Source organism: Leptopilina heterotoma, unplaced genomic scaffold (genome assembly GCF_015476425.1).
Source record: "Leptopilina heterotoma isolate Lh14 unplaced genomic scaffold, ASM1547642v1 Lhet_707, whole genome shotgun sequence".
In the NCBI taxonomy this organism is placed as follows: domain Eukaryota; kingdom Metazoa; phylum Arthropoda; class Insecta; order Hymenoptera; family Figitidae; genus Leptopilina; species Leptopilina heterotoma.
Window position 1 is genome coordinate 143,217 of NW_025111163.1, and position 24,893 is coordinate 168,109.

Below are 24,893 nucleotides of genomic sequence, written 5' to 3' on the forward strand. Positions count from 1 at the left end.
CTTAAAAATAGAAATGAATTAATATTTTGAAAAATTAAATTGCTAATCATTTTTAAAAAAATTATTTAAAATTAGAAATTTTAATTTAAAAAATTCAACAAAAAAAATTTTATACTAACTGCTGACAATCATAACTTATGCCCGACCTCATTCTGGAGTGGACTCGTTTTGTGTAATCTTTAAATACAAAAAAAACTCACTTACTCGAGGATTTTAAAAAGCTTTGAACTCTCCTGAAAAAAACAAGATTTTAAATTTAACCATACTTTATCACATGGTTACACCACCCCGTCACTTCTTAATGTTTTTAAATACATTTTTGGAAAACATCTAAATTTATACAAAGAAATACAAAAATTTTCAGTTTTTTCAAGATCATCCATAAATATCCGGGAAATTTCTCGATCTAATTCCCGGGAACTTTTTCACGTAGGTACCCATTAAAATAGCTACAAAACATAATATAAATTTTTTTCAAATGCATGAATAAAATTGTAAACTATAATACTTAAAAAAGTATATCTATATGGCACTTATGACTTACCGCGACATTTTTGTAGATCATTAATGACGTTCAAATTTTAAAAATATAGACTTAATGGCTATACGGATAAAATTTCGACATGTCAGCTGTAGATGGTGTGTCAAAATTTCGTGTACATTCATTCTGCAAGCCATCTGTGACAGTTTTGTGAATCTGCCGTACGTTATATAGAGCGTTTGAGTCAAACTTTACGGCTGTTTTCGGCGTTCACTCGTTGTAAACACCGAGTTAACGAAAGTCCAATTAGCAATTATATTTATTAACATTCTGTAGGAACTATCTAATGGGAATTAATTTGGTGTTAATACCGAGTGAACACCACATTAACGCATCTCCGCGTTCGGATGGAGCATTTACAACTTTAAGTTGTTGAAGTTGTGACTCGGCCTTAATATAATATTTTGCCCCAAACGATTGGATCTTCTTACAAAAAGTCATCATGGATTTTTATCATTCTAAAAATCTCGAATGTGTTCTTTGTATCAAAGTTATCTAACTGTTAATTAATTATTGTACTCTTGTTTACAATAATTCTTGTAGGTACAGTAGTGTTCAATGAAGCCTTACTTGGATTCACGTGTTGCACTTATATGTTTCCATGAGTGCAACACGTTCCTCCGAGTAAGGCTTCATTGAACACGACTGTACATTTTGAGAACCTTCTTTTTTTAAAGATGAAACCATCTTAAAACTTAAAACGAATTAACCATTTGACAAACAAAACATAAATAATATCAAAAAATTCACTTAATTGAAGACGTAGAAGAATAAAATATAGTTTTCTCAATTAAAAAATCCTACATTCTTTGGATATAATAATTACAAAAAGATAAAGATAAAGCAATATTGTGTGATTTCAAAGTGTTTTGATACTACTGCGAGTAACAGAGGTAGCTATATTAACGGTTTTACATTCAATTTTTACACTTTCGGAGAAGTAAAAAACCATTGAAAGTTTATTAATTATTTATCAACTATTTTTAGTTGTGACGATGTAAATCGTCACGTCATCTGTCGGAATTATCCCTGAACCGTGATCGTTAATTGATATGATAAATTAGAAAGTCGAAACTGCAGAGTGACCCACTATTAGTGGTGAATGTGTGTCGCGCGGCTAGTTAGTAGGAGAGAAAGTGCTAGAGGGCAGAGCAGCTGATCGTTAGAGAGAGGCAGTGAGAGGAGAGCCATTGTAACGAGAGAGAAGAAGAGATGAAGAAGACGAGCACGTGTGGAGAAAAGCAAGAAACATCGTCAAAAAGTTTGTATTGTGTAGAACTTAGATAGAACGTTTTGATAAGATAAATTGTGAGTTTGTAGAGACCTGTAGTTTGTAAATAAAGAATAATTGTGAAAACTGATTCTAATTTGTTGGATTATTTCTCTTCCCTAAATTAAGGAATCCTTGAAAGGAGTGTGCCTGCAATAGGAAAGAGGGAAATCGAGAAGCGTCATCGGGTGAGTCAGTATCGAACCAGTATTTTACCAGTCGTGTCTCGTCGTTGGCATTTTTGCTTGCCAAGTTGTTCAGGCAGAATTTCCTCTTACGATTGAGAGTGTCTCAGAGGTGTTGTCGTTATTGTAAGCTTGTTGTTGTTGGTCGAAAAATTAGTTTATTAATTGAGCTTGAAAATTAATTAGCGCCTGACGGCGAAATTTATTCACTTAAATTTCAAATTATTATTATTGTTGAAAGCGTCAGATTTTGTTTGACGTTTAGCAGAAAATTTTGATTTATTTTTTTAAATTCATACGTCACATAGTAAAACATTTTGTATCGTAAAATTAAATTCCATCAATTTTCGCCATTAAAAAAATTATCAATTGACATTTTGGAAATATTTTCACGAGGAAAATAAAATTTCAGCTTTTTAATGGACTAGTATGGCCTGAAAACTATTTATTTCTTTGTCTTAAATATTGAAAACTTTAATCAGTAACATAAAGATATTTCTGCATCGATAGATTTTTTTTACAATATTTTTATCAATTGAATAATAGTTAGATGGAATAATCAGTGTTTTAATGAAAAATGAAATAGCTCGACCTTTAAAAATGATTAGAAAAATAAGTATCTAATTTTTTCTATTAGAAACAATATTTTAAGGTAGCATTAAAGAAAATTAAAATGCGTGTTTTTTGTGCACTCTACTGCCTACGGTATTGAAAAATGTCATTTTAAGAAAACCGCATTTAAACTCTTGAAATGAGAGAACATGAAAAAATAAACTCACTGTTAATATACGTACGATATTTTTTTAGCTCCTACGATAATAGAGAAGATAGCCGATAGCGCTAAAAAGCACTTATAGCGCTCTTGAATACGTTTTACAGATTCAATTTTTTTCACATAAAATGTCTTAGAAACTACTCCTTATAATATAATTTCTATTCTACACATCATAAGAATCTATTGAAGCAAAACAATGTAATTGCTTTCTGTCAGGGGTGTCACTCCCTCTTAAGTTATTGCATTAGAAAAATAATATTTTACTTAAAATTATTTTCCTAGGCGGAACAAGGAAAAGAAGATTTAGTATCTAATCTTAATGTATTATTAAGTGAAAAAATTGAATTGGAAAAAAGTGTAGCAGAATTACAACAAAAACTTGAACAAACTGAAAAAAGAAATGCAATATTACGAGAAGCTGAAGAAAAAAAATACGTAGAAGAAATTTTGTTTTTAAAAAAAACTAATCAACAACTGAAGGTATTTTGCTTTTATATTTGAAACAAATTTTATAAATAGAAGATAATTTTATATATTATATGTATAGAAGAGGGTAGGGATAAATGAATCATTTTATGCTAAAATACATTTATGACGGTACTTTTTGATAATTAAATATAATTTCCTTCCCTTTTCGTCACAAATCAGACTTTTTACCAACGCGATAGTTAGACGCCAGTTAATTTTATTAGACAAAAATTAACAAAAGTAAATAGTCAAATCATTAATAACATTAAATACTAAGGAATTATCTCGAAGGAGATCCCGCTAAGAAATATTAAGTCAAAAAGGGAATGCTTGACTTTCGAGACACTACATTAAATAAAAATTCTACTTACTATTTTTCCTGTCAATAGGCCCTCTCTAGTATGATTTCCTTTTTGTTAGAGGTAATAGTCAGATAATACTACCATTTAACTTTTCCACTTATTATTTATTATGTCGTATTCTAATTATTACAAAAATATAATACTCTCTTATACTCCTCACAACCAAGTCACTCTTCTCGATCTCTGATCAACAACTTTATTTTCAACATGTGGTTTCGTCGTCTGCTAGTCCTCCACTAAGACTTGAATCACATTTGGTTTCAGTCTTAAACAAAAAAATAAATTCAATAATCATTCATTCGATAAAAAATATAACATAATAAACATAAATATAATATCAAAATATTAAATACCCTCCTAGTAATACTGTTACTATATATACTGTTACTGTGTACTATATCACAATAAGATGGTGGAGGGACAGAATCTTCCACTTCTATTGGAACTAGTTTTTGTTGTTTCCATAATTGGTCTTCCTTCTCAATCTCCTCAGCTTTAGTCAATTTCTTAACTTCTGATGTCGTTGCTTTCGGGAATATTGTCTTATTCGATGATTCCGAGAAATTTCAGGGTTTGTCAGAACTATCACCAGCATTACTATAGCTCTCATGTTTGATATCTTGTCTTCACATAGACGGTAACATTTGATTGTCTTCTCTTCTTATATTAGTTAGTCTTCTTGATGTCCCTGACTCACTCTGTCGTTCCCATGAAATGTCAAAATCGTCGGTAGTAACCAAACTCGTCCTGGATCCAGAATAGTTATTCCTTTTATTTTTCATCATCAAATATCTTCGGTATCCTGGCGCACATCTTGGACACGTTGCTATTGTTTGGTATTTTCTACCACAATTTTCACAATGTGCCTCAGTTATTGGTTTTGGACAGAGAGACATGTTATGATCCTTCCGCCAGCAATTCATACAATCTCTTGGAGGGGAATATATAGTAGGGTCCCTGATTATAGAAGCCAAATCGTTGAAGAGTACAACAGTTTTCTTTGATGGCTTGGTGGTTAGAAACAGGGTTCTTTTTGGTCGGAGCTCCAGCTTTAGGAGGTAATATAGATCTTGCTTGTTCCATCTCATCGTCATTCCTAGGGTTTACAAGATCCTCTTTGGCTAATATTTTCTTTCGAATTTCAGTCTCCTTTTCCTGCTCTTCCCTCAGTCTTTCTATATTAACAGAGGTCTTTGGTTCTTGTAGTTTACAAAATCGTTCCAACTCCAGTACTGCCAAACGGTCCTCATATTGTTCCCAACTTTCTCCCTTTTTGTGCTTATGGTCATCACTCGGGACGTTTTTCCCTACTGATCCTTTGTGCTCAGTTAGGCTATTGATTTTGTCTCTAGCTGTTCTTGGGTAAATAGCGGAGTTGTTACCCAATGTCGAATCTATAACTGGGAAATCCAAAAGAGATGGCGGTGCAGATATGTCCTTTGGTAATTTAAAATCCAATGTAGGAAGGTGATTAGAATTATTTTTAACTCGTCTAATCACTGGTCTTGACAAGATTTTTAGTTATACTAAGTCTAGCTGATCCTCAAAATTCCTCCCTGTCAATCAATTCTTCGGGTCGAATTTTTCGCACTTTGTCTGTTTTCTCGACTTCTCGTCGTAAACTCTTAACTAATCGTGGATGTCGACCAAAATTTAGAAATGCGGGAGAAATTTTGGTAGTTGCTTGAGTTGCAGTATTGATAGCATGTCGGAATTCATGGACATGCAAGTCCCAGTCACGATGGTCATTTCCAATAAATGTTGATATCATAGTCTTTAAAGTCCGATCATAAGTCTTCTCTACTCCCAAATGTCCCATAGATGGAATAGAATGAGCATCATTTAACACCCTTAGTCTATGCTCATCTGGTACAACCAGTTTTCATCCATCTTCGTCACCAATAATTGGGAGGAGAAAAGGGTCACTACAATGACGGTATAGAAAATCATTCTCAATTTTCCAACCAGGAAATCGGTTTGGCAATTGTCTGATCATTTCCCGTCGTCTGATCTTCAGTCATCCTAGATGATGCATCTAGAACCTGGTTTAATGCACCCTTCCTGTGAATAATCTTAAAGTACCAGTTCTGCATTTCCAGTGCACACCTTGCGAGTCGTCCAGTCGGATCTTTTAAATTCTTCAACCACTTCAAAGCCGAATGGTAAGTAATGGCCTTGAATTTATATCCTTCAATATATGGTCGAAACTTTTTATACACCAAAGAAGTGCTAAGCATTCTTTTTCAGTCACAGAATAGTTTCTTTCAGCACCAGTCAATACTCGGCTGATGTACATCACTGGATGTTCTCGATCGTCAAACTCCTGAATCAGAACGGCGCCAAGGGCATAACTGTTTGCATCACACTGTATTGTGAAGGACAAACTAAAGTCAGGGCGGGCGAGTACTGGGACTGTTGTCAATTTCATCTTCAAAATATCAAAAACTTCCTGTTGTTCGTCACCCCATTCCCATGGTCGTCCTTTCTAAAGCATCTTGAAAAGAGGCAGTCTGATCTCACTATCATTTTTAATGAACCTTGAGTACCATCCAACCATTCCTAGGAATCTTCTTAGTTGTTTGACATTCGTAGGTGGTAGATAGCGTCATACCTCTTCAGATTTCTTTTCAACTTTCAAAGATGTCGGTCACGATGATTATATCGTCGAGATATCCGAATACATAAGGTTCGATTTTCGGTCCAAAAAGAGAGTAAATTAGTCTCTGAAATGTACTCGAGGCATTAACAAGTCCAAAAGGCATTTGGCAATATTGCCAAAGTCCTGATCCGGGAATAGCAAAGGCTGTATACTTTTTGCTTTCTTTTGATAACGGAATTTGGTGATAAGCTAATGTCAAGTCCATTTTTGAGATGTACCTAGCTTTTTTAAGTTTGGCCAAAATAGAGTCAATGGTCGGTAAAGGGTACATGTCTTTGATTGTAACCTTGTTCACATCTCTGAAATCAAAACATTGTCGAAAATCTGGCTGTCAGTTTCCTCGTCACTATCATTTGTCACTCCTGTAACCCTTATCTGGCAAACATTTGAAATTTCCTCTTTTTTGGGCGATATATATGCTTCAAGAAGGAAAATTTTACTTGAATTCCCACAGTCATATTCTTCACAAAAGGGAATGTCTATCTCGTCTGTAAAAATTATCCTCAATTCAATGCGGAACACTATTTCTCGGAGGACTTGTAATGTTCCTGCAATTAATAATTGTTTTGCAAGTAGCATTGTCACTATTTGTCCTACTGGCATAGTAGTAATAGATGCCCAGATATCTTTAATCTCGGGACTATCTAAGAGTCTTGTCACTTTTTCTTTATAATCAATCATTTTCTCAATTGCGTAAGCCATTTTATTTGTCAAAAAGAAAGTTAAGCAAGTTCAAAAAGTCAAAAAAAAATTTATTACACTAGTCAGTACCAAATTAGGGTAATTTTAAATTTTCACGCTTTGTCAAAAGTCAATACGAGTTATTTAAATTTATTTTAGAAAAATTTATCAAATTTTCTAAATTCCGTAACTAAAATCTAATTTTAGGGCACTATACACACTATATACCGTCCTGACAATTTTTTATTAATTAATTCAATCAACTTATTTTCACTAAACTCAAAAAAGAATAAAAAATTTAAAAATTTGTTATATAATATCAAAAAGGGGGCACGTCTCCCAATTAATACGGGCCTGGTCCTTATAAAAATTTTCACTGTTTCACGGCAGAAATTTTCATCTCCTTTCCAAGTCAAAAATTTCACATTAATTTCTATAGTGAATCATATTTTAAGCCTACGTGACTAGTTTTCGTCATGCGCAATAACTTCCCTCGTCAAAATTTTCCACTGTCCGACAATTTTCATGTACATCGAAAAATTTGAAAAAGAATGTGAGAAATGTTCTCTATGCGCATGCGCTATCTGTTACGTGATTCTTTCAATTTTTATTTAACACGAAACACGTATTAGCTAATTAATTAAATAATAGTGGTAAAAATATATTATCACTCACGAAAAATCAAGAAAAATTTAGAGTTTAATAAATTGAATTATCAAAATCGTCCAGGAATTGAACGAGTTATTCGACTTTAAAAAAAATCTTAGCACGAGGTTATGGCGTCTTTCTATAGACGCAATTTACCATGCCGTTAAAAAGAATTTGATTAAAGTAAAATGTCTCTAATATTTTTACACAATCATATCTTAAAAGCAAATACAAAATACATGTCACAAAGAAATAATTTTTGGATCAAATACCATTAATTATTTCAGAAATAATCAATAATATTTTGACAAAAGGATAATTAACAAGTCAAAATCACAAGTATAAATTCTCGTCGAAGCTCAAAAATTTCCCAACAAATGTGCCCCACGTTGGGCGCTAAAATTTATGACGGTACTATTTGATAATTAAATATCATTTCCCTTTTTCGTCACAAATCAGACTTTATACCAACGCGATAGTTAGACGCCAGTTAATTTTATTAGACAAAAATTAACAAAAATAAATAGTCAAATCATCAATAATTAATAACACTAAATACTAAGGAATTATCTCAAAGGAGATCCCGACAAGAAATATTAAGTCAAAAAGGGAATGCTTGACTTTCTAGACACTACATTAAATACAAATTCGACTTACTATTTTCCCTGTCAATATGCCCTCTCTAGTATGATTTCCTTTTTGTTAGAGGTAATAGTCAGATAATACTACTATTTAACTTTTCCAGTTATTATTTATTATGTCGTATTGTAATTATTACAAAAATATAATACTCTCTTATGCTCCTCACAACCAAGTCACTCTTCTCGATCTCAGATCAACAACTATATTTTCAACATGTGGTTTCGTCGTCTGCTAGGTAAGCGACATGCCGAAATCAAACAGGGTTGTTTTTAAATACACCCGGCGCCTTAAGTCAAAACTGGCGCGCATAATTTAAATTTACCAAAGTAATTATAATTGAAAAAACTACTTCGTCATATTTTTAACCACACGGGTGGATATAGGTAATGTATCCTACTTTTTACCGAAATAATCTTCGTGTTTTATGGCTTCTAAGCTTTTAAAAGGTAGATGAAAAGTAATACACTGGACCACAAAAAGAAATTGAGGTGAACATGTTCTAAGCATAGGTGACCTTTTTGGTTTTGGGGTCGCTGATTACGACCTTTTATATAAACTAACCTTTAAATGTTAATTGAAGGTCATCTTAGTCCGTTGTTGAAAAAATTAAATATTTTGAATTAAGGTTTTTGACCTTGACGCTGACGTAATGGAGTCATATAGACACATAAATCGTAAACAGCGACCCCAAAAACATAAAACGCAAGTTGTTTTAAAATCCATTCCTAGCTAACATTCCGAACGAAAGAATGAAATCAAAATTTGACCTTCTAGATGACCTCCAATTGACCTTAACCCCTTGACTGTGGATGACGTGTATACACGTCATGAAAAAAACTGGCCCAAACAGTGGATGACGTGTATACACGTCATGGCCTGAACAAGAAAACATCTTAACGTGTATTCGCAAAAATTTTTACTCGGGGGTTTTTGGGGTCGCTGATCACGATTCTGAAGTCAGATTTTCAAAATAAATAATTTTTCATCCAAAATGGCCGCCAAAAATTTTGAAAAATTTCAAAAGTGGATAAATTATTTTAGAAATTCTTACTCGGGGATCTTACGTATTCGGACGTAAAATTTTCCGCTCCCTACGAATCCGGGTTCAAAATAATTAAATATTGCAAAATGAAGTGTTTGACCTTGATTTGACCTTGATGCTGACGTGAAAGGGTCATACGGACATCTGACATTGTAATCAGCGACCCCAAAAACATAAAAGTCACCTATGATTAGAACATGTTTACCTCAGTTTCCCTTTGTGGTTCTGTGATATGCTTCGGCAAACATCAACAAACTTTGTATTACAACTTTTCCATGTCTTAGAAATTTGACTGGTTACTATACTTGCGAAAGTTAATGCCAAGGTCAAGACAATTGTAATTTTTAAGAATTTGACATTCTTTTGATAGTTTTTTTGACACCCGGTAGCTGTAAAAAGTTAATTTTGACATCAGATTCGTGTTCAACGTACTAAAATCCGTAACAATACGTAGTTGCAAGTCAAATTTTTGTGAAATGGAAAAGTTATAATACAAAGTTTGACGAAGTGCGCCTTCAATGGCAAACATTCATTAACTTTTCCATCCCCTTAACCCTTCGTCGGCACGGGTTTATATTTATCAAGGGGGAAGTCTACTGTGACAAGGGAAAAAACAGGCCGATTTTTGAGGATTTTTTTTTCTAACAAAATATGACTGGTACATTAAATTAAATTAAACCTTCATCTTTATTATATATTCAAGTATTTGTAAAAAAAATTTAAGTCGAAATATTCAAAATTGACGTCGTGGCACTCCTTCAAGCGCAAGCCCGTCGTTTTTTAGGTGCACAAACGGTGTACATAAAATCTCACGTCTGGGTGATCTAAAACAAAAAAACAAAGTATGGTTATCATCTACATAGTATTGACTCTCGTCTGACAAAGGATTTTGTCGATAAAAAATTTTGACACAAAAAAAAATTATTGAAATTTTTTCAATTCTTTCTACATTTGATTTTATTATTGTTATTAACAATTAAATAAAAAAAGATATCGACAAAATTCTTCATAGCTAAATTTGAAGAAAGACGAAGATATTTTTATGGCAGTTGTAATTGTGTAGAAAATCATAAACAATGTTAAACGAAGAAGTTCTTATGTTATCCCTTTCACACCCAGGCATAACTGGACGGTTAAAAAAACGTTAGTGTAACGTTATGCATAGTTTTCGGGGTCGCTGATTACGAATCTGATATCAGAATTATAAAATTTTTTAAATTCCAAATGGCGTATCCAATATGGCAAGCAACTTTTTTACAGATTGATCGGATTGGCTTGGAAATTGTTACTCGGGAGTTTTTGAGGTCGCTGATTACGAATATGACATAATTTTTTAAAAATTCAAAATGGCGGATCCAAGATGGCGGACGATTTTTTTTAATCGTTTAGTTTTACCAGAAACTTGTTACTCGGGGGTTTTCAGGGTCGCTGAATACGATTCCGGTGTTATATTTTTAATATTCAAAATGGCGGAACCAATATGGCGGACGTTATTTTTAAAATCTTTTTGTTTCAGCAGAAACTTGTTACTCGGGGGTTTCCGGGGTTGCTGATTACGAATCCAGTTAGAGTAGAAAGAAACAAAACCATCTACTGACAGAAATAAAAATAACCGATGGTATAGCTCGGTTGGTGGAATCCCGTTGCTTGCGATCACAGAGGTTAAGCGACTTTGAGTGCGGTTAGTACTTGGATGGGTGACCCTCTGTGAATCGCTACAGTTTCGGTTTTTTTTCACTGATGAGATATATCAAATGGGAGATTTGATGCCGAGGTTATGTTTGTGCATTTGTGATGGCTATCCAAATGTACATTCATGACTCGACATCAATAAACCGATTGTACTCGGGAAATAGGTTTTCTGCAGTTTTCCTCTCTCCTGGCCGAATGTCCAGGCGAATGCGAGTACTCCTAACCTAAGTCGGCTGCAGCCGCAAAAGTAGGGACATGGAGGAAGAGTTTGGGAGTTAGAAGAGTTTAGTATAGTGATGTTGAGGAGATTGTAAAGGCCCGAAAGGGCATACAATGAAATCATACTTTACTTTTTACTGCCAGAAATAAATAAATAAGTACACAATCGCAATTTTAAAATAAACAACAAATTCGTGATTAGAGACCATAAAAACCCTTCAGTGACAAGTTTCTCTCTAATCCAAACAATTTTTACATTTGTCGTCCACCGTATAGGATCCGCCATTTTAAATTTTTAAAAATTAACACTTATTTCTTAATCAGCGACTCAGAAAACCCCCGAGTAACAAATTTCAGGTGAAATTAAAATGTTTAAAAAAATTGTCCGCCATCTTGGATCCGCCATTTTGAATTTTAAAAATATAACACCGGATTCGTATTCAGCGACCCCGAAAACCCCTGAGTAACAATTTTCAGGTGAAATTAAAATGTTTAAAAATAATCGTCCGCCATCTTGGATCCGCCATTTTCAATTTTAAAAAACTGATATTATATTCGTAATCAGTGACCCTAAAAACTCCCGATTAACAAGTTTTAGACGATTTTAAAATATTTTAAAAATTCATGATTTTTAACAATAATTTATGAATTTTTTTAAACAATAGGAATTTTTTAACATGATCTAGGTTACTTATTTTTAAAGCCTTATTCTTCCTGAAGAGAACCCACTCAATTAGACTCAAAAATATTAAGTTTCTTCAAAGATATTGATGTTTTTGTAGGTGGGACGTATATGTCCCATGGGCGTGAAAGGGTTATTCTACATTGATAGATAAAGGGAGAAAGATTAGCCTATTATCTATTCGGTCATATGTTTTTTGACCGCCTAAGTGTCCGGCTTGAGTACTACAGTACTACTCATGTGCTTCTTGCGTTATCAATGTTTGATCCTCTTTAGGGATCACAATTTTCCATTTGAATGGCTGTTCCCTCTTGATCAGTCGAGTAAATGGCTCACAAATTTGAGCATAATTATTAATAAATCTCCTATACAAAGAAGTAACTCCAATAAACCGACGGAGTTGACGTAGGGTTTTAGACCAAGGGAAATCCAATATAGAACGAACTTTATCATCATCGACCAAAAGCCCTTTATGGTTCACTACAAATCAAAAATATTTTGCCTCCGACACGCAAAAATGACATTTATCTGGATTCAACGTGAGACCAGCTTCAGTTTTCTTATTGATCACTCGCTGCAGTTATACAAGATGTTCTTCATACGTCTCTGTAGCGATTATTAGATCGTTAAGATAAGCGAATACGAAAGGCTGTAATCTCACTACGGTTTGTCCTGAGGAAACTCGGGCTAAGTTGACTGTACCAAAACGGTTAACCCTAAGTATACTCGGGGTAACTAAATATTTTATAACTCGTCAACAACACATCGAAATTACATGATCTAAAGTGGAAATTGAAGCTAATGCTATTAGCTTTTTAAAAATATTTGTTAGCAATGATAAAAATTTTTTTATTAAAGTTACATAACTTTAAATGTTAGTTAAGGGGATACCCCACCTTAATTTTGACCCCTTTAAAATAAAATTATTAAACGAGGTAATGTTTTTTTTCTTGCATCATTTTTAACCTGAAAACATATAAGATGGTCAAAAATATTTAATTTTAATTTTTGAAGAGGTTAGAATTTTTATCTTTTGACCTATTGCATATTATTGCAAATCCATGCGAGGAGTTGTTTAGAATGGTAAAATATGCATGGAAAAAAATTTTCGTTAAAAAATATTAAAAACTGTAAGAGAAGATCGATTTTTATTATTCAAATCTTTAAATTTTGCCGAAATTTCGGAAGTCCTGAACCTTTATTTTTGTCCAATTTGATGCTCTCAGTCGAAAAAACATAGTTAAAACTGACGATTAGCTCATTTTTATGGTAAAAACTATAAAAATCATGGTTTTTGCTTTTATTTCGGTATATATACAACACAACTGACATGTAACACAAATTAAAGGTTTTTGAGGTCTCTGAATTCGAGTATGATATCAAAATTTTAAACTTTAAAATGTCAGATCCAATGAGCGAACATTTTTTTATGAAATTTGTCAGATTTGCCTGAAACTTGTTACTCAGAGGTTTTTGAAGTCATTGAATCTGCATATGCTATGCATCAGAATTTCATATTAAAAATAGCAGATTTTATATATGTCGTCACCTTAATCTGCAAACCTCGTAACTTCATTTAATGCAACTTTACAGGAGAGCAATAAAACTGTTTATAAACATTAGATTGGATATTTAGGAAAAAGTATGGATTTTATTAGATGTTGAGGGACTCCTTTTACATATTAATATAAAATTTTTTTAACTTAACTCTTTCTACAACTGTTTATTCTTTTAATTATGGATCAGTTTTAAAAAATTAAAATAGTGAATCCATAAATTCATATGGCGGACATAAAAAGTTACGAATTTGGAAACACCCTCCTCTTTTTTAATACGGGCTTGGGACGGCAATGGCAGAGTTTCATCTCTTTTAAAAATTTTTTTTTTGTTTTTTTAAAGTGTTTTAAATGTTTTTTTAAAATTTTGATGAATTTTTTATTTCTTAGTCCAACATATTGAATCCTCGATTTTTAATTTTAATAAACTGACTTTAGACTCAGAATCAGCGACTTCAAAAACCTCTAAATGCCAACTTTTAAGCAAATTTGTTTCATTTTTAAATTTTGTCCGCCATATTGGATCCGCCATTTTGAATGTTGAAAAACTGACTCCAGATTCGTACAAGTATTTGTCGAAATTATAGAAAATAAATAGTTGACAAAAAACATGAAATTGACGAAGAAATTGATATTAACAAAGTTCAACTATTTCATTCTCCTGAAGAACTTAAAAAGATAACATTTGTACCACTTGACTAACGTGCACCTAAACAAACAAAATTTAATTCTAATCAAAGCGAGGAAGTAGAATTCTAAAATTACATGAATAGAAGTACAGTTGATACATGTGTTATGATCTGTTTTTTGTTTTTTAATTGCGTAGAATTTTGAAATCAGCTTTGGTCGGTTTGATGTGGAACGCTCCATATATACATTTTAATGAAACATCGCCATACACAAACATATGAATTTCCAAATTTGTGGAAATAAGACCCAAATGGTGTATTTTAGCAGGCCCCAAGAGCACTCATGCAGTTTGTGTACACAGAAAAAAATTAGACTAATTTTTGTTGTAACTCAAAATGAGTCTATGTTAAATTATATAGAATGTGTCGCCATCTACAAGGTTTATTTTTGTTGCAGCTCATAATGAATGACTTTTCTGACTCATTTTGAGTTCAGATTTTTTCTGTATATGTTTGCAACACGAGAATACAAAACTAATGATCAATATGTTAAAGTTCAACGAATGCTTAACAGATCTTTTAGAACTCGAGAGAAATATTTAGAGTCATTGATATGACAGTTAAATTCATTGATAGAACATTATCACTTATCTACGAATCAATCGAAATACTTAAACAGTTTAAAAGAAAATTTTCCCGGAAATGAAATTATTGCATTATTGGATTTTGCACAAAATTATTCATTTATTGTCCAAGACGAAATTCAAATACATTATTTGGTTAACGACCAAGCAACATTTCATCCTTTTGTCTTTTACTATCTCAATGAAAGTGAACGAATAGTATCAAAAAGTTTTTGCATTCTAACCGCTAGTAAAGACCATATAACTTGAGCTGTATACGATTTCCAATCCAAAGTAATAGAGAAATTGAAGCTTCTGTCTCCAAATCTAAAATTTTGGAATTGAAGCTACAAAGAGCATTTATGCTAGTCCTCTTTTAGTACTCAAAACCTGCAGATTTGGAAATTTCCGTAGGTTTCGAGGATGAAAAGAAGAGTAATAGATTACTTCTCTACTTATTCTCTATTAGGCCTCGGTAGCGAGTTCTTTTAGATATCTGATTTAGTATTAAAAGTATTAAGATTTTGAAGATGTATCTCTCCTGGAGAATAGACAATTTATTAGTTACTGAATAAACAATTTTTTTTCTTAGAGTAACAATTGAAATAATTCCCATTAAGGGAGCAATCTACTACATATAATTTTATCTAATTTAAGGATAATTTTAGTGGAAGTAATTAACATTTATTTAAAAAATATCTATTTTAACTAAAAATTAAATTAAAATTAAATATTAAGAGATAAATGAGTCGTGGTTCAATGAGAGGACGTCGTCGGATTGACGGTGAGTTTCCCTTTTGTTTGTGAACACTGTAGAATAAATTAAGGACGTTCTTTGCGAGTAATAGTATATTAAGCAACAAGGTACGTAAAGGCAGCCTTTAAGTCCCGTGTTACTTAAGATATTTTTTATTCCAAAGGCACAAAAGTGGCGATTTCAGATAGCAGACGGCAGGGAGTAAAAGTCTTTCACTTGTTCGACTTGTATGAAAATGGCGGCCTTTTTTTCCATGGGCAAAAATAATGCATGGGACCAGCTGTTTTTTTGCATATGGGAAAAAAGGTCGCCATTTTTATTCAAGTGAACAAATGAACGGCTTTTAGTTCCTGTCAGCTGCTATCTAAAAGGGCCTATTTTGTGCCTGAGGTATGAAAAATAAATTAAATATATTTTTTTGATTGTATTAAGAATTTAGAGTTTTGTTTCCTCGGCTTTACGCCAAGTATTCATTCACATTCTCGGATTCCTTCAGTATCCGAGTATTTTCAATAATCATAATTATGACACAGTAAAATGGTGTTTCTTGATTTTTTTGATTATATTCAGTGTATTTTCTTAACACTTCCCCTGTCCGCGGATCATTAGGAGTAATTCCTAATGGAATTTCTGAGCAAATGGAAAATTTAAATTCAATTTAATAATTTTTGTGGATTTTTTTAAAAATTTTTTTCCATAAACACAAAAGAAATATTAAGAAATATAACATCTTAACAATATACTCTAAACTAAAAATGTAGATAACGTTTTGCTTCCCTAGAAAAAAATTGTCAAATCTATTAAAATAATTTCAAATAAAAATAATAAAAATAAATAAATGAAAATAATTAGGGAAACATTATAAATTGCACCCAACTTGGGGCTCAAAAAAATACCTACTATTAATATAAAGTAATAAAAAACCATTAATTATAACAAACCTCGGGATTTTTCAGTCATAATTTGAATTTTATAAAAATGTTCAGTGAATTGTTTTTCTTATAGCTGTGAGAATTGGCTGATAATATTGCAAAATATAACTAAAATAAAAATAAAACAAATTTCGATCTATGTTCGAAACTGTGAAGAGTTGGCAAGTACATTGACTAAACTTCTATCTATTCAGCGAATTCTTGTATCATAGAAACAACAAAGTCATTCGAGAATCAATTGAACATCAAAAATTTTACAATAAAGTAAAATTAAATTTAGAACTTGAGTTCACTTTTGCTTATAATTAATAAAATCCAGAGGATTCGACTAAGCAGTCGGTTTTCGATTGCAGAGATTGATGATTTTTGTTTTGTACGGTTTTTCTTTCAGTCTACTAATGACAGTTATTTCATTTTTCTTTTGCACATCGTCGGGACAACGTTTAATTAAAATCTAATTGACTTTGAAGCTGCCGCAGCCTCGGCTGAGAGTTGACCCAAGCCTGGGACAGTACTGGATCAGTTTGCAAATTAAATTAACTTTTCTTTTAAACCAGTTTCAGACAGGGAAAACTATTTTCACCCAGAAACTAATTGTGAATTGAATCCAAGGTCCGGAAGAGCCCACTACAAGTTTCATAATTTATATTCAGGGGCTGTTTACTGTACTTACTAAACGTTCGATTAATAGGCGCGAATTTCGCACTTAAAAGGAGTTATCGATAATAGCCGCGGAATGTTCGATTATTAAAACTCCAAATAATAAAAATTTGGATAAAATAAAACTAACTTGTGAAACGATCAGTTTGGATCATAAATTAAATATAATTTCGGAACCTCCTGCTACAAGTAAATTTGAATCAGTGAATACTAATCCGCATAACAAAAACCAGTTTTCTGACTCGATAGATTATCAGAAGACTACACATCCTGAACCTACTCCCCACTTAGCTTGTCAGTTTAGACAAGGGAGGAATAAACTAAATAAATTAAGTGATTATGGTATTCGTTCGAGACCCCACATTAAAATTAAAATAGGAAATACAGAAATTTAAGCACTTGTTGATACGGGATCAATGTTAGAGTCAAATAAAAATAAACTCAATAATCGCAAATTTAACGGTTTTCTGTTAGCTGACGGTAATATTGAACCCATAATAGACGAAATTTCAGTGCCAGTTACTTTTGTGGGTATAACTAATGAACTAAATATTTGAAAAGTCCCTAATTTAAAACAGTCGGGCATAGTAGGCATTGACTTCTTAGGAGCATTCCGTATAATTATTAATAATAAGAGCCAAAAACTGTGAGCATCAGAAAAACCTATTATTATTATTGATTTTAATCAAACCGAATCTGAAGTGAAGGATTCGTGTGCCGGGATAACACGGTGAGCTTGGACTAAGTTCAACCCACAAGTTCTTGCCCATCCAATTTTTTTCTGGTATCGTTTCAGTAAAGTTATACAATAATTTTTAGACAAAAATGGAAAAATCGGTCAATAAATTTCAGTTTAAATTAGAATTTTCTTTTTAACATTGACAAAGATTTTCTATGAAAAAAGCACTGGAAATTATTTTAGAACCACAAAAAATTCAAAAATTGATATAGAAATTGTCGTTTATCATCAATTTTTAAAAAATTTTAGAACTAGGAGTTGTTTGTGACACAGGCCAACAAGATTTACTAACCAACAGTAGGACAATACTTCTTCAAAGGTTTTCGATGTGTTGAATCCGAATCCGGCCTTAGAATAGACCCAACATGTCAGGTTTTCGAGATATTTTAACCTAAAATTGCAAAAAAACCCGTTTTAAGCTATATTTGACGTCATGTAACATTAAAAGATAATTTTTTCTCTAAAATGTCAATAGTTAAAAAATCTTCATTTTTCTCTGAGTAGTCGCTCATTCATTTTTCTGAGTTTAGTGAAATCTTCGAAAACTGAGTAGAACACGGTAAATAAGGTTCTCATAAAGTAGAGATAACAATCATTATAATAGCTAAACGTTTCACTGATTTGGCTCCATCGATAATAATCCATTTTCGCTGATCTAGCAAAAACGATATTTCTTGCACTACCTTTTGAAAACAACAGAACCTCAAAATAACACTGGGGTAATAAAAATATTTTTAAATTGAAGTTCAAACTATATATTTACATTCTGTTAATTATAACTCTCATGTTATGACTAATAAAATGTAAAATTAGTAAATTAATGCGTATTTAGAAATAAGAAAAGTAAATTTGCCATTTGTGATTTTAGAGAAATTTCTATGAGAATAGTAAACTGTTAAACATTCCCAATATGGCTGACCAGTTATATTCATTTTCTCTGGATCGGAGAAACAGTATTAAAAAAAGTTAAACAAGCATTTAAATTTAGTTTTTTTAAAATTTAAATCTAAATATTATAAATAAGAAAAAGTAAAAAAAATTTTTTAAAAAGACTATCCAATTCACGTTTACCTCTACATGGTGAAAAACGGGCATCATTAGAAAGAATTTGAACATTTTAATAGCTAGAAAACGTAATCAACTAATTTCAACGGACCGAAGAGTTTTTATTTTAAAATTTGTTGGCCATATTGGATCCGCCATTTTGAATTTTGAAAATTGTCCATTAAATTCGTCATGACGAATCAAAAAACCCCGACTAACAAGTTTGAAACGAATCTAATAAGTTTTTAAAAATTTGTCCGCCATATTGGATCCGCCATTATGAATTTTGAAAATTGGACTTCAGATTCGTGATCAGCGACCCAAAAAAACCCCGAGTAACAAGTTTCAATAGAATCTAATAAGTTTTTGGAAATTTGTCCGCCGTATTAAATCCGCCATTTTGAATTTTGAAAATTGAATTTCATAATTATAATTAGCGACCCCAAAAACCCCCGAGTAACAAGTTTCAAGGAAATCTGGACAATTTTTATTAAATCCACCATTTTAGATCCGCCATTTTGAATCCGCCATTTTTATTTATTTTTATATATTCAATTCTTATGTTATTAAAGTCACTGAATTAAAAAAACATTCAGAAGAAGCAAAAATTCAGCTTTATTTATAGAAATTAAGTAAATTCCCATAAAAATCAGTTTCTCAAACTTCACCCCCCCCCACCAAGCCTGTAAAAAGAGAACACGAACTAACTTTTAGGTCGGACAATGTTTTTCTCTTTAGATACACCTTAAAAAAGAAAACCTAACACATGGCAGTCCTGGAAATCCAATTTTTTTTGTGCCGGTGTAATTGATGATAAGCGACAATTTCTATATCAATTTTGTAATTTTTTGGAGTTCTAAAGTAATTTTCAGTGCTTTTTGTCATAGAAAATCTTTGTCGATGTTAAAAAGAAATTCTAATTTAAACTGAAATTTGTAGACCTTAATTTGAATAAAATGTACCTATACAATAATCTTAAATACTAGTCGAAAAATTGAATTAATTCGAAATTTCATCGACCGTTTTTTTAAATTTATGTCTTAAAATTATCGTATTGCTTTACTTAAAGGATACCAGAAAAAACTTTGGAAGGGCAAGATTTTTTGGGTTGAACTTAGTCCTAGCTCACCGTGATAATAGACTTGACTGATCAAGAAAGGGAACACCATGATTCACTCCTAAGGTTTATAAGGAGTTTCATTAAATTAGTTAAACTCAATATTTTCGACAGGGTTTGGCTGATTTATGAACTTTAATTACAATTCACATAATGTCTATTTAATATCTACCTAACTATGATGAGCAGCGGCCATTCAATCAATGAAACCTTCAAGGCAATATTTTAGTACCCCTTTACAACGCTTTGTCTAGATAAAAATATAATACTCTACTGAAATATAAGCATTAGGCTCGGCATATAAAAGTCATTCACTTGTTCAACTTGTATGAAAGTGGCGTTCATTTTTACCCTGGGGCTAAAATATCGTATCAAAGCAGCGTTATTTTTGCCCTAGAGTAAAATTGAACGCTATTTTTATGCGGTCGAACAAATGAACAAATACGCCCTGTCGCCAGCTATCTAATAGCGTCATTTTTGTGCATGTGGGATAAACAATTGTTATTAAGGGGGTATTCTGGTCTAGAGGCCTCAATTTTAAGGCGTTTTTCCGAGTGGGATAAAAAAGAAAGTTTAACATTTACTTTTTTTGCAAGTTGTTTATTAATATTCAAAGAATACAGAAAAAAATTAGAAAAAAAAATAATCAAAAATTTTAAAAGTTATGAACTGGTGAAGTGGGAATTGAAAAAAATTCTTGTTGACACGATAACTCAAAATCTACTCAACCGATTTACTCCAAATTTTACAGAAATGTTCTTTGTATATCTCTTTATGGTCGGAACCTTGGATTTTGAAAAATATTTTTTTTACTATTTTTAAAAAATTCAAAAAAGTTAAAAAACAGAATCAAAAAACACCATTTTTTTAAATCGTCGCCATTTTGCTAAAAAATTTATTTTTTCTTTTCCAAGGTACCGACCATAGCGAAGCCTTTAATAATCAAGAATTTTTTTGAGTTTTTTGTTTTAGAACATTACAAAAGTCTCCACACTGTCAACCAGTACGCACTTTCTTTTTTTCAGTCCCCACTTCATCAGTTTATAACTTTTAAATTTTTTTATTATTTTGTTTCGTAATTTTTTTCTGTACTCTTTAAACATTAATAAACAACTTGCAAGAAAAGTAAATACTAAAAATATTAAACTTTCCTTTTTATTCTACTCGGAAAAACGCCTGAAATTGAGGCCTATAGACCAGAATACTCCCTTAATTTAATTATATAATTTTTACCAAGTGATATAAATAAATATGAATATATAAATTAGTTAATGTTGTATATATACAAACATAATGCGCCAAGTATTGATTTTTATTTACAAAAATTTAATAAGAAATTAAATTTAAAAATATCAAAAAAGAATGCTTCCATGGAGAAACAAATAATAAAAAAAAGTTGAGTTGAATATTTTTATGTATATTTAATTACAAATTTTTAAACTTTTTACAGGTCCAACTGGAAGGAATTTTAACCTTAAAAAAGTAATACGCTACAACTTGGTAACTAAATTTATAATGTTGTGAGTCAATTTCAAAATTATTAATTAATTAAATTCTATAACAGTCAATAATATTATTATATTCTACATTTGCTTTGAAATATTTATAAATTTTATTAAATTTAAACGGGCTTAACGTATAACATTTTAAAACATTGCGCTTCTGTACTAATTTTTAAATAAAAGTAATTCAAAATCAATTACAAGGTAAATTATAATATTGTTAATATTAATCGTATTTCAAAATCAATTACAAGGTAAATTATAATATTGTTAATATTTTGTTAAATAGTGTATTTTTTAAATAAGGTTTGTTTTCATAGTATCCGAAGTCAAATTATTAGACCTGTTTCTCCTGCTATAAACTCGAAAAAACCTAGTATAGTTTGTTTGACTACAAAATGTACCCAGAGAAAGGCACGAAAGCGATTTTAAAAAATTCTTGATTTAAAAGGTTTTTGAAATGTTTTATGAAGAAGAATAAACGAATTAAAATGATCTTTACAGTAGCTTTTTATTGCTTACTAACAATTTAAAAAAAATTTTATTTAAAGGAATAAATTAAAAAATTACAATGTTTAGATTTTCACATATTTCACGGGTATTTAAAGGAAGGTGGACATACCGCCTGATCCGTGACCTCGACACTTGGCTAGGAAGAAAGCACGGTACTACCTGACACAAGTGTTGTCAGGTCACGGATGTTTCCGACAGTACCTTCATAGTTTTAAGATTAAGAGAGTAGCAAAATGCGCCTACTGTGACGCTGCAGTAGATGACGCGGAGCATACTCTCTTTTATTGCGGGCACTGGAGCCATGATAGAATGGCCATGTTTACGGCAGTTGAATCCTTCATTATTAAAATAATGAAGGAAAAAGATAGAGACAAAAGACGAGGTTGACCGGAGGAATTTAATGCGCATCGGTGTGCGAGCGAGGGGGGGAGGAAGACATTCAGTTTTTCCTCCCACCCTCGCTCCCACATTGTATGAGCGGATTTAAGGCACGTTAAGGAGTAGGACAAGGGGACAACCACTTGCGAAGTTTAAGGCCTGACGGTAGTACCGCATGTGGATCAAATGTCCCAAAACAAGACGGGAGTGGTTTTTAGTAGGTCGACCAAAACAAGAGCGGTCATCCCCACATAACCTGGAATTCGTTGCTCAGGTATCTGAATTCACAAATTTTCCACTTCCGACTGAAAAAAAAATTTGAAATTATTAAAAATAAAGATAAATATTAAAAAAAATGGTAAGAAAATGAGTTTATCTAAAAAAGAAAATATTTAAAAATATTATAATCCTTTTCGGACGTTGTATATTTACTATAATGGTTTTCCAAAGTGTAAAATTAAATGATGAATGTTATTGTACTGTGGCACTTTCTAGTGTGCAATGATTGTTTTAACTTTCATAAATATAATAGAATTTTATATGAAAATGTACAGAGAGAGATTAATGAAGATTCTGGTACAATTTAAACAGTAGATTTATCAAAATTTTTATACTAATTCTCAATTAAAATGTCATATTTTATAAATTATCACTTTACAAAGTCATTTTTTTAACAACACAACCACAACCTATGTAATAATGGAATCAAACCAACCCCGGCGACACTAGTAGTTTCATACAAGAATAAACTGACAATTAAATTAAACCGTTCTTATTTACAAATTTACTAGAATAAATAATATATTAAAGATAATTGTTAAAAGTTCAAATTTATATAACCCATTAAACGTTTAATATGTCGTAGGGAGTGTGTGAAATAGGCAAAGTTGCACTTGGCTTTTTGACTATAAGGGTAAAATCAAACGGTAGTGTTTAGGAGTAAGGGAAACTAAGCCATAGGTGTGAGATAGTTGGAGATATAAGAGTTGTCGGATCTTAAGGTGTTTCTATACCTTCGGTATTTTTGTCAAGCAATTCGACTCGATGATTTTTTATGGTCCTATCACTAAATTGTCACTACATCGAGATATTTTGAGTTCGAGTATGACGTTAGATAGCTGGAGGGAAATCAAGCAGACGACACAATGCAATTCTTATGGAAGAAAAAAAATTTTGCCTTTTCTTTTCAATGTTTTGTAAATTTAATAAATTAATTAATTTAATTTAATTTTTTTCATATAAATCAGAATTTTATTTATGACACAATATTTCTACTTTTGAAAATATATTTTTAATTTCAGAACATTTACTCTTCATAGCGGACATCATTCAAATAACATGCAACATCAGATTCTTTCAACTGGACCACAACTTCTAATATTTCATTCGCAAATACTTTGCCTTCATCATTACAGAATGGACAATTAAATATAAGAAATAGACTTTCAACCAACAACATACGTCGAGTACCTATCAATTTTTATACCGAGCCAGAAATTGTAAGTTTGACTTCTGAAACTCCATCTGCTTCTGACTCTCCATTATCACCTAGCAGTTGCCATGCTATTAATTGTGGAGCCAAAATTTTGTCACTATCTGAATCGGAACTTATATCAAATCAACAATTAAAATTTCAAGAAAATTTTCATTATGGCACTCAATATTTGGCAAATTTATTTTCGTCTCTTTTAGATTATTCAGCATTGAATAACAATTTTAACCAAATAGTTCGTGAAATTTTTAAGAAACGACGAGTAATTACGACGGTAATTACCTACTTTTTCTCATCAACTTGCACAATCTACGAGCTCTTTAGTTTCATCTTGTCGAAATTCCGATCAAGAATTGAATAATATGGGATAACTAATGCTGTCATCCACACCAGACCCTACTACTGTTTCATTGACCATGCCTTTAATTTTCAAAAGTTCATGAAATCGTTTGAAATTTGTTACTCTGGGGTTTTCGGGGTCGCTGATTACGAATCTAAAGTCCAATTTTTAAAAATTTAAAATGGCGGATTCCATATGGCGGACGACGATATTAAAAATTCATCGTATTAGCTTTAAATTTTTTACTCGAGGGTTTTTGGGGTAGCTGATTACGAATCTGTAGACAGATTTAAAAAATTCAAAATGGCGGATCCAATATGGCAGAGGACAATATTAGAAAATCATCGTATTGTCTTCAAATTTGTTACTCGGGGGTTTTTGGCGTCGCTGATTACGAATCTGAAGACAGATTTAAAAATTCAAAATGGCAGATCTGACATAAATTTCAAAAATTTAAAGTGGCAGATTCAATATGGTGAACTAAAATTTAAAAAGTAATTGGATTTTGTTGAAATTTATTACTTTGGAGTTTTTGGGGTCGCTGATTACGAATCTGACATCAAATTTCAGAAATTAAAAATGGCGAATTTAATATGGCTGACGAAAATTTAAAAAGTTATTGGATTTTGTTGAAATTTGTTACCTACTCGGGAGTTTTTGGGGTCGCTGATTACAAATCTGACATCAAATTTTTATAATACTTTATTGTAACTAAATAATTCAATTTTCTTATTAAACGAATCCT

The 24,893-nt window shown here is 31.7% G+C and overlaps 1 protein-coding gene across 2 annotated transcripts in view; it reads left to right on the forward strand.

Moving 5' to 3' along the window:
• Positions 1–23,743, forward strand: part of LOC122510585 (33 kDa inner dynein arm light chain, axonemal) — a 91,836-nt gene extending 68,093 nt beyond the window's left edge. Inside the window, exons 5-7 of one of the 2 annotated variants that reach the window (XM_043625354.1) lie at positions 3,054–3,251; positions 21,374–21,443; positions 23,618–23,743. In XM_043625354.1, the coding sequence (XP_043481289.1) occupies positions 3,054–3,251; positions 21,374–21,409 (234 nt within the window). In that variant the 3' untranslated portion in view covers positions 21,410–21,443; positions 23,618–23,743. The remainder of the gene's footprint in view (positions 1–3,053; positions 3,252–21,373; positions 21,444–23,617) is intronic. The other variant, XM_043625355.1, reaches the window with a different exon arrangement.
• Positions 23,744–24,893: the final 1,150 nt, after the last annotated feature.